The 10,999-nt window shown below is 43.4% G+C and overlaps 1 protein-coding gene across 1 annotated transcript; it reads left to right on the top strand.

The window, feature by feature from the left end:
- The first annotated feature begins 356 nt into the window (after nucleotides 1-356).
- Nucleotides 357-6,635, top strand: RRM2 (ribonucleotide reductase regulatory subunit M2). Its single transcript, XM_030490591.1, has 10 exons — nucleotides 357-491; nucleotides 568-645; nucleotides 901-1,038; nucleotides 1,694-1,810; nucleotides 2,308-2,441; nucleotides 3,518-3,612; nucleotides 4,397-4,530; nucleotides 4,956-5,060; nucleotides 5,196-5,309; nucleotides 5,687-6,635. The coding sequence occupies exons 1-10, from the start codon at nucleotides 381-383 to the stop codon at nucleotides 5,837-5,839; spliced, it is 1,179 nt and encodes a 392-aa protein (XP_030346451.1). The 5' UTR covers nucleotides 357-380; the 3' UTR covers nucleotides 5,840-6,635.
- Nucleotides 6,636-10,999: the final 4,364 nt, after the last annotated feature.

The following is a 10,999-nucleotide window of genomic DNA, read 5'->3' on the forward strand; positions in this document are numbered from 1 at the left end:
CGTAGCCAGTACTCAGGGCCGCAGCCGAGGTACCCCGCACCCTTCCCGGGGCCGCGCACCGCGCCGAATTCCGCGCCAAACCGCGGCGCGGGAGAGGGGGCGTGGCCTCCACGGTCTCCCGCCTTTCTCCCCCCCGCCCCGCTCCGCTCCGCCGGCGCCAAAGCGGAGGGCGGGTCCTTCCCTCCCGGCGCCGCCGCCACAATGGGAGGCGGGGCCCCGGCCGTGGCGCCAGCCAATGGCAGCGGGGGGGCCGGGCGGCGGCGGGCGCGGCGCGGGCAGTGAGTGGCCGGCGGCGCGTTCTGGCGCCAAGTTCGAAGCGGTTATAAAGGGGCGGCGCGGGGTTGTGAGCTCCCGCCGGTCCTTCCGCCACTGCCGTCGCTATGCTGTCCTCCCGCGCACCGCTCGCTGCCCGCCAGGAGCAGCCCCGCCGCTCGCCCATGAAGGGCCTGTCGCCCATGAAGAACCTGGCGCTGAGCGACAAAGAGAACACGGTGAGCGTCTGCCCTCCCTCCCGCTCCCCGCCCGGGAGCGCCGCAGCGCTCTCACCCTGCCGCTCTCTCCCCGCAGCCCCCCGTGTTCAGCAGTGCCCGCATCCTGGCTAGCAAGGCGGCCCGCAAGATCTTCCAGGAGGGCGACGTGAAGCCGGTGAGTGCGGAAAGCCTGGGCCATTCTCCCCTTCCCCGGCGGCTCATGTCACTCCCGCTTTGCTGTCCTGTCTCCCATGGGTGATCTCTCGGTCTCCCCCCACGCCCGTGTTCCCTCGTCCCCGCCGGGTGTTGCTCCGCATCTCTCTCCCCCACGGGGGTCTCCCGTCCCTCCCTCCGTTCCCGCCAGCTGCCGCCCCCCAGTTTCCCGCTAAATCCCGGCGCCCCCTCAGCCGCTGTCTCTCCGCTGCTCCAGGTTCCGCGGGGCGCGGAGGACCAGGAGGAGCCGCTGCTGCGGGACAATCCCCGCCGCTTCGTCATCTTCCCCATCCAGTACCACGACATCTGGCAGATGTACAAGAAGGCCGAGGCCTCCTTCTGGACGGCGGAGGAGGTGAGGTACCCTCAGCAGCGCCGGACCGGCCACGGCCTTCCCGACCGGGTGCTCCTGCCTGCAGCCCCAGGGCTCTGGTCTGGGCCTAATCCCGAGTCATAGAATCCTTTAAGTTGGAAAGGACCCTTTAAGATCATCAAGTCCAACCATTAGTCCAGGACTGCCAAGTCCACTGCTAAAACATGTCACTAAGGGCCTCATCTACATGTCTTTCAAATACATCCAGGGATGGTGACTCTACCACTAAATTCCCCGGGAAGCCTGTTCTAATACCTGACTAGCCTTTTGGTGAAGAATTTTTTCCTAATCAATCTAAACTCCCCCTGGTGCAGCTTGAGGTTATTACCTCTAGCCTATTAATTCTTAATTGGGATAAGAGATACCTTGCTACAACCTCTTTTCAGGTAGTTGTAGAGAGTGATAAGGTACTCCCTGAGCCTTTTGTTCTCCAGATGAAACAACCCCGATTCCCTCAGCAGCTCCTCATAAGATTGTGCTCCAGGCCCTTCAGCTTTTTTGCTTTTTCTTGACCTTGCTCCAGCACATCAATGTCTGTCTTGTAGTGAGGCGCACAGAACTGAACACAGTATTTGAGGTGCAGCCTCATGGGACCTCATCTCTATGTATTTAATGTCTGCTTCTGGTAATGTTTTAGGTGGACCTTTCCAAAGACATCCAGCACTGGGAGTCCCTGAAGCCTGAGGAGAAGTACTTCATCTCTCATGTTCTCGCCTTCTTTGCTGCCAGCGATGGCATTGTCAATGAAAACTTGGTAAGTGCATAGAAACAGGCCTGAAAGAAACATCGCTTTGTGAAGATAACCAGATAGCTATGTTTGACATGCTTGCTGACTCATCTAGCTTGTTTGCTAGGTCATATACCATTACAACATGTAATGTTGTCTTATGCTAACTAGCAAATTGGGGTTGCTTTTGTAATCCACAAGTTTGCCCGCGAGGTGCTGAGTGTTGCTATAACACTTGTCTGGTTCAGAGCCCTCATTCTGCTTCTGCCTTCTTAGTGCTCTTCTCACTAATGGGCAATGAGTAAAAATAAGAAGTTCACCCATTTCACAGCTCCAAGTACTGAAGAATAACTCATGAGTTAGAGCTGTGAGTGGCTACTGCTCTTCATATTGCTGTTAATAACACCTGGAATGAATCTGAGGAGGATTCTGTGGGCTGAGCAAAAGCTGTTATAGATGGCAACGATGTCTAACCTGCAACTTCCTTGTAAATGCTTTTGCAAACACGGGTTTATTTCCTCTAGGTGGAGCGGTTCAGTCAAGAAGTGCAAGTCACAGAAGCTCGCTGTTTCTATGGCTTCCAGATTGCCATGGAAAATATACATTCAGAAATGTACAGTCTTCTTATTGACACCTACATTAAAGATTCTAAAGAGAGGTTTGTATTGCTTAAGGAAGGTTCAGAACTTTTTATGTGTTGAGATTTAAATGACACATATCAGTCATACTGACTTTAAGGCTAATTTTAGGATTTAAACCAGATTTATATAAGATATCACTGCTGCTTAAAAGCAGTGATATTTTCCTCTTTATTTTTATATTCTTATTTTCCTCCTCTGAAGTGAGCAAGAACTTGCTTAGACTGAGTGAAACTGAAGCAATTTAATCTTGAAATAGGAATGAAACTAGGTAAAAGATGGAGCAGCTGAATAAGGGGAGTATATTAAATTACGGTAAGCACTTACATGGAGGAGCCCTGCACCTAGTAGAAAGCTGTGTTGGAAAAATTCTCTGAGAATGCCACTTTTATTAAAATGTCATCTCTTCAACTCACTGCATTTAGTTACCAGCTACACTTTTATATTGTGTGCTGCACTTACTCGCTTGATTATTTTGCTGACAAGTGGTTTTTGGTCTTGATTAAAAATAAAACCAGAAGTGTACAATCAATATAACAAGATGAATCAGTTCAAGAATGGTATCTTAAAACTAAATGCAGGGCTTTGAGCAGTCCAGACTGAATTATTCTGGTGGTGTCTTGTCAGACCAATGCCGTGTTGAGCGAAATGTCATGTGGTATTGAAATGTTATTTGCTGTTTTAGATTTATTTAATTGCTGCTACTTCGTAGGAAGCTGACCGTGTCGTTCTTACTCTGAGGTGCTTAATTCCAGTAAATGTTTGAAGAAGAGCTGCTCGCATGAGAGCTCTGGTGCTTGCTACTGGAGAGTGGAGGCTGGTTGATCTGTAGTTTAGAAAGCCTTTTTTAAGTACAACATCTGATATTGTCCTGAGATTCCACATGAACTGGTGTTGATGTCATGAGTAGGTGATGAAAAGATAATTTATTGATACAAATAGAGCTAGATTGGTGCGAAATAAGATTGGAAATGTAACTTAATTATCAGGGTGAAGGTGCAGAACACTTTTAAGTGAACAAGGCCATTTATGGAGGTGGGTGCTTATTGTACGAGTTGTGCTGATGTCCGATCCTAATGACTTTTATCCTTTTCAGGGAATTTCTTTTTAATGCCATTGAAACATTACCATGTGTTAAAAAGAAGGCTGACTGGGCCTTGCGCTGGATTGGGGACAAGAAAGCAACATATGGTGAGTACATCTATTGAGAGCACAGTGAAATTTCCGCCTGGAAAAAGGCAAAACCCACTATTTGTCAGGACTTCACAGGGATCATTGCTCTCATGGGAGAGTACATGCTTTCCAGTATAAGATACTGGTATAATTCTGGAGTTGAAGAAAATACTTTTTGTCTTGCAATTGAGCTGCTGTCCTGAATCTTTGCGAAATTGCTGGCATTTTGAATAATGGTAGCTCATGTGGCAATGTTCATATGCCTGGCTCTATGATCATTATAAATTGCTGTTATGTGTCCAGAACTGTACTGGCCATCTAGCTCCAGTGGACATGTACAGTTGGAAGCTGTAGCCCCTCTGCCTTGTTGATTCTTGATATCTTGCTTCAAAGGTGATTTGAGATGGTACTGATCATTATTTCACCAGCATTCTTCATGGCCAAACTTCCTTACTTGATCAAAGCTGAGCAGACACTGACTTACATCAGGTGTTAAAGTGACTGCTGTGTTTCATTGTGCCATCTTTGGAAAAAGGATGGTATTGCTGGTTAACCTGGGGGAAGGAGCTTTGGCTTCAGCTACTTAATCCTGCCGGTTAGTTTTTACTTCCTCTTGTGTTGAAAAATTTTGCTTAATGACCAGAAGGCTTTACTGAAATAGCTTTTAAGGACAGGGCATTATACACTTGAGCTGAAACTTCATTCTCCTTGGAGGATGCAGATCACTGGTCTATTTGCAACTTCTGGGTACTAATCTTATTAAGTTTTCTGTGTGATAGTAACATAAATCTTTTCTTGACAGGAGAACGTGTAGTAGCTTTTGCAGCAGTGGAAGGAATCTTCTTTTCTGGCTCTTTTGCATCAATTTTTTGGCTGAAGAAAAGAGGATTAATGCCTGGACTCACTTTTTCTAATGAACTCATCAGCAGAGATGAGGTATGAATCAAACTCTAGCAGCTAAGATGGTAATGTGCTGCAGTTCCTCAAAGTAATGATATTCAGTTGGAGCCTATATTTTAAGTCAGTATGTTTAGAAACAGACAGTCTATAAAGCTCACTAAACTGTGTAAACATGTGTCATCGTGGGTCTTGCAGCAGAGAATGAATGAACTTAGCATTTTACTTCCTGTAAAGTAGTTTAAGGCTTCTCACTAACTCTTGCACTTGGTATTCCTTGCTGTTCAGAGCAAGTACAGCTGGTACTGGCTGAACTTATGCCTCTTTCTGGTTAGGCAGAAAGTTGCCTGTAGATAACACTAACATAATAAGTGCAAAGATGGTGCCATTTATTCTGTGCTACTGATTTGAGTGGCTCTTTTAAATCAGTGTTCCTGAAATAATTTTCTGAAACTTCATTCCAGGGCTTGCACTGCGACTTTGCCTGCCTCATGTTCAAGCACTTGATACACAAACCAGCAGAAGAGAGGGTAAAGGAAATCATCATGGATGCTGTTCTCATAGAACAGGTAATTGTCTGCTCCTTGTTTAGGAACTTGATCGCAATTAGGCAGAAAGCTGGGGAGCTGTTGGGTACAAAATTAACCTATGTGGTACAGAGTGAATACCAGTTTCTGTACTTAAAGTGCTTCTATTATCTGCAGGAATTCTTGACGGAGGCTCTGCCTGTAAAGCTGATTGGCATGAACTGCACTTTAATGAAACAGTACATAGAGTTTGTAGCAGACCGGCTTATGTTGGAACTGGGATTTAACAAGGTAAGACGAATACACTGAATCTTTCATGGGGAAAACATAAAAAGTTTATTTTCCTCCAGAAAGCCGAATCCTAAAATGACTAGCAATATGGGTCTAACTTGTAAAACTATTTAGAAATCTTGCTGTTAGATCCTGTTTGGAGACCTACAGAAGGAAAAGCAAAATACGGAAAAATAACTATGTAAAAGTTGCTGTGCTTCTGTCTACTGCAGCTAAAAGACAGGAACAAATGTGGTAGAAGGCTTAGGGCAGAGATTTTGGTTTACTACGTAGTAAGCCTGTTGATGTCATGAGGCTCCTTCCAGTGATTGCTAATGCTTTCATACATTCAAGATGTGAACACCTGTAGTGACTATAGAATTGCCTTTGCATTTCAGATATACAAAGCAGAGAATCCTTTTGACTTCATGGAGAACATCTCTCTGGAGGGCAAGACCAATTTCTTTGAGAAGAGAGTAGGTGAATATCAGAGGATGGGAGTCATGTCGAAGCCCACGGACAACTCTTTCACCCTGGATGCGGAATTTTAAATGAACTGAAACCATATGAGTTAGTGTGTATGCTCCTGTTTACAGGGAAACATTAGATGGGTTGAGTCAGTGTGACTTAATTCCTGTACTAAAATCCCACTCTTAAAGTGTGGTGATATTGGTACTTTTCAGGAGGCTAGTGTAGCTCCAGCAGTAAGATCCCTTTTTATTAGACTTTGCCAATGGTGTTAATTCATAGAATGTTTAGATGTATCTCTTAGAATATATGCTACTCCATCTTGTGAAAGATATGGGTACCCTCCTTTCACAAGACAGGAGGTTATGGGCAGTGACCACTAGCTTCTGCTGTTCTCCCCATAAACAAAGGAGCCATTGGGAAATTCTGGTCTTAAATTTGCTGAATACCCTGCTGAAAACTCTGGAGTCAGCTACATGACCTCACTGCTTTCTTAGCAGGTTTTAAGTTTACCTTTTTTACTATTGCTTGAATAGTATGTACATATACCTGGCACTTTAATGTTTATTTTAATAAAGAACTCTCTTGTAATATTCAACAACAGTAAAATGCAAGTCTAAAGATTTAGACTTTTGCAACCTAACCTTTCATGACTTGTGCTTCTTTCTGGGTACGTAACTTAAAATGGTGCTGTGAATCAAACTTGATTTTTGAAATCTATTGAAGAACAGACAAACTTGCTATGGAAAGTGAAGAGTTTAATAAGTTGGATATTCTGGGTACTGAAAATGTGCAGCTGGCTTCTGGACTTAATTACTTTTTGTTTAATATCTGGGAACAGTGTTTCATATAATGGTAATAAAGAGCTGGTTGGATTTAGTGCTCTGCTGGCTTCAGTGCTCCAATGGGCAAAGCTATGTGTTAATTTCCTTCTGGATTGCAGGCTTTCAGAGGAAATGCAAGCTCTGCAGGAAATAGCTGCTTAGTCATGTGGTTGGTGTCAAGTGAAATCGTGATGCTTAGCTCTTACTCTCAGATCGACTGCATTAAATGGACAATGTTTCAGGATAAATCCAGCTAATTTAGGCTGGAGCAGTGTTAGCTTCTGCAGCATGCAGTTAAATTTTGGTTTTAATACACAACAGTAGTGAAAACAAAGTATGTGCTACAGCATTGTTATTCCACACTAAACATGGAGCAACAGGAATGAGTATGCTTAATATAACTTTGGTAAGGGCATGTGGTCTAAAAGTTCCTGCAAATGATCTGCAGTGGGATTAAATAACAATGGGAGAGACTATAGACTGAAATTAGCTACTGCCTTGGTGTCAAAAGAGTTTATTCCATAACCTAATCTAACAAGGACTGTCCTGGAAGTCTGCCTTTCTTCCTCAACTGTAGTTGGTATGGAAAACAAACTTTACAGAACTTAAAGCCTTTCCTTGAAAGGCAAGAATGCTGGAGTTGGTTTCTTTCTGCCAAAGTGCTTCCTTTTAAAGTATTGTGTGTGTGTATATATATACATATATATATAGTGTTGCTTGAGAGATGCTACTTTGGCATAAAATTGACTTGCTGGTTTTTCTTTCTTTGCTCTTGATTGCACTGAGGGTGATGGTGTGTGGCTGGGAAGCTAGCAGGCTGTGCATGTTTCAAAGTCTATCTATCTTTGGGGCAAAACCCATAAATAATTAAAAAATCCCAAACTCCGAAGTCTGGAATTCAGAGTAGAAGATACAAGACTGTTAACAGATGGTGCTCTGATGCCCCTGCAGCACTGATGTTGGTAATGGGTCAGTGATTGCAGGGGTCTGAGAAGGATCTCTATCAGGAAGTGGAATAGGGATATGATGAGTTGGATGGCTAGATGCATCATTTTAAAGCACTGAAAGTTAATGCTTGTTTTTAAAGTTAGGCAGGTTTCTGGCTAAATATCAGCATTTTGTTCATAGCAAATTGGGCTTTTTGCTTTTTCTTGGCTACTTTTAACAGTCAAAGCCTTGATTAAATTGTCTGATACAAAACATCAGAACTCATGGTGTAAGGCTATGTTGTTTAGAACATAAATGAGACTGATGTATTGAGATCAGTCTGGACCAAGGTAAGATTTAGCAGCATTCAATTTATATTAAAATTGATAATTTATGTACTTTACTAATGTAGAAAAAGGGCAAAATTCTTCTGTGAGGAGAGCCTGGCTGTGTTACAGTTATTTCTACCTGCTTGATTCTTGGTATGTGCCAAGGATCAATACGCAGAAATGATTAGGGCCAGAAGTTTTAGTTGTCCTTAATTCTGGGAGACAGGAACTGGAACTGTCTCTTCAACATGATATAGGAGGACTGCTTGGAATGGATATGTGATGGCCAAGTAATCATTTGTAATGGCAGGTAGTAAGAATATCCTTTTTAGGCAAGTATTCCTGTTATAGGGTAACAGATAGTGTAGACATGGATGCATTAGAGACAGATTAGATAGGAATTAGAAGTGATTCAATAAAAGTAAGACTTGCTGTGGCTGGTATTAATCTTATCCTGGTGCCACTGATGTTTAAATGCCTACTTTGTTTTGGCTTATATCCTTGCTATAATGCAAATCAGTTCTTTATTTATAGTCTGGAGAAAAGGTATGCATTTGGACACACTTATCTTAGTTCTTACGAAGATTTAAATGTCTTGCTGCTTAGTTTGCATACATCATGTCCAAGTCTTGATAAAATACTTGTTTACTGAAAATGGAATACTTACCAATTTGACTGAGATGCCAGTTGCTTTGATACTTCATCCTCACAAACACTCAAAAGTTTCAGTAAAAATTTGACTGACCCTTTGGAATATGATTTGGAATGGAGTTTAGAGAACCAGGAGAGACTTGAAGCAGTATGCAAGTGCTGATATATAATCCATGTATGAATCAGAACAGCTGTCTAGTAGGGGTTCTGGCACAGCAATTGCTGCAAATGTAAAGTGATTAGGCTGGTAGATGTGAAAAAAATACTGAGGGATAAGTAAAACTGGATATATTTGGTGGTGCAATACTCTGATGTCTGTCGTTAATTTATGCAGAACTGATTCCTAGCTGTCCCCCATGTTGTTTTTTTGCTGTTAAAATTAATGGCTTTTAATAGCAGCAGATAAAATGCAAGAACAGTCACCTCAAGCACAGTTTCTCTTGTTAAATTTATTTCCTACTGTAATTGCATGGGTTCAGGTAAGAAAGGTTCCATAACTCTAATTGATGCATTTTCACTTCAGGTTACATGTCAGATGTTGAAAACCTTAGGCAACATGGAGAAGTAAGAGCAGCAGCCTAATGTCAGCATTGACCTCGGGAAGCAATTGCAATATTACAGTGTAATGACAAAGAAAATCCCCAGATTTCTCAAATTTCCTGCAGTGATTACAGCAATTGGTGCCCTGAAGAGGTCAGAGCAGGCTGCAGCTGCTCATGCCTGCAGCAGGGCACAGCCAGCCTGAAAATCTGAAGGCATATTAAGTCTGGTGTGATCCCTGAAGGTTAGCTGCTTCCTTGGCACCAGTCAATAATCAGAAGCTTTGCCTGGCAGAAAGCAGTAAATGAACAGAGTTGTGCTCATTCAAAGCCTCCTTTTCACAGTTGGCCACGGCTCATTTTATTTTAAGCTGTTGATTACCTCTTGGTGCTTTGGCCTCTCCTTCTGTGCATAATGAACTACGAGAAGTAAATGCTTTCATCAGGAAGGATTTGAGAGTTACAGAAAGCCAAGTCTCATGTCCTGTTTGCTGAGGGACAGCTATTTTTCTTTTTTTCTTAGGAATTCATCCCTTGGGAGCATTTCTGAGATCCTATGATGCACACAGCACAGTCATTTGGTTTCTGCAGTAAAAGTCTTTACATGAAGAATGGCTGAAAGATGAAGCTAACAGGAAGAAAAATCTATGTGTCAGTGGTTTTACTTTTAAAGTTATGCCCAGTTATCTTTGAAGTAATGGTAATGTTGCTACTTCCTGAGCCTGCAGAGAAATGGCAGGGGGAAAACTGTTTATTCTTCCAGTGTGTGTCACAGACTTCAGTGATGAGCTGCTATGGTCATTGTTGATCAGCATTTGCCTGATACTGAACACTTGTGTTCAGTTTTTTCTTTGGCCTAAAGGTGAAGACCGCAGTGTTGGATATGCTCTGGGTCTTCTGTGTTGCGGATTTGGGGGGTTTGTGTGTGTGAGGAGCATCCCAGGTCTGTTTCTGCTATGAGTTACCAGTAAGAAATTAGTATTTTCCAAGTACTATAGGATTTACCTTAAAGGGGAGTTTACAGTCCTTAGGTTTCCAAATATTTGGAGTACTGAGCTCCCAAAAAAGTTGAGCTGTGTATTTCTATTCTCTTTGGGCTTGGGGGCTGTGTGTGTGTGTGCTGCTACTCCTCTTACAATCTCTCATATTGTCAAGTGCTGCTGATATAATCTGAGAAAGCTTAGGCAGTTTTTGCTCCCCACTGAATCAGACCTAGTGGTGTGGGAGAGTTTGTTTTGCTAGATTCTCATTTTAATGAGGATCTAGTAAATGGATCTTCAAGTAACTAAGTCAGTTCATGGCATCCAAATGAATGGTGCTGTAACTGAAAGAGGGGAGATTTAGATTAGATATTAAGAAGTGCTTCACTGTGAGGGTGGTGAGACTCTGGAACAGGTTGACCAGAGAAGCTGTGGCTGCCCCATCCCTGGCAGTGTTCAAGGCCAGGTTGGATGGGGCTCTGAGCAACCTGGCCTAGCGGAAGGTGTCCCTGCCCATGGCAGGAGTGGTTGGAACGACATGATTTTTAAGGTCCCTTCCAACCCAAACCATTCTATGGACTAAGACAGTCATTTAAAGACAGAGGTGTTTGGCCACAGAAGAAGGTGCTTGTGGGTATTTTTTGCACATGGACTAATATTTAGGCAAACCAGTTCTTGCTGTGCAAGTAGGTCCTGGTGATGTTCCTGGAGAAAGTGTACCTCCAGATCCCTACTTGCTGTGCAAGTAGGTCCTGGTGATGTTCCTGGAGAAAGTGTACCTCCAGATCCCTATCTCCAAAGGTGCTGTTTGGGCTAGAGCAGTAGGCGAGGACAGTGGAGTGACTCTTCATTCATTTCCAAGACCTATTTAATAGCTGCATCTTTGACCACTTATGGAGCATTTTATGCCATATTTTCCTGGCCTTCTCTGACACCTTAGTCACACTGCCAGGTGCTTTTCTTATCCTTCTCCTAGGTAGGGAACTACCTATC

The sequence above is a fragment of the Strigops habroptila genome, chromosome 6, assembly GCF_004027225.2.
Source record: "Strigops habroptila isolate Jane chromosome 6, bStrHab1.2.pri, whole genome shotgun sequence".
NCBI lineage: Eukaryota > Metazoa > Chordata > Aves > Psittaciformes > Psittacidae > Strigops > Strigops habroptila.

What these genes read in the sequence shown, in the direction of transcription:
- RRM2 (XM_030490591.1), top strand. Translation starts at nt 381, where the DNA reads ATGCTGTCCTCCCGCGCACCGCTCGCTGCCCGCCAGGAGCAGCCCCGC. An exon ending in GCATTGTCAATGAAAACTTG is followed by an intron (nt 1,811 to 2,307) that starts GTAAGTGCATAG and finishes TATTTCCTCTAG; the next exon opens with GTGGAGCGGTTCAGTCAAGA. An exon ending in GGACAAGAAAGCAACATATG is followed by an intron (nt 3,613 to 4,396) that starts GTGAGTACATCT and finishes TTTTCTTGACAG; the next exon opens with GAGAACGTGTAGTAGCTTTT.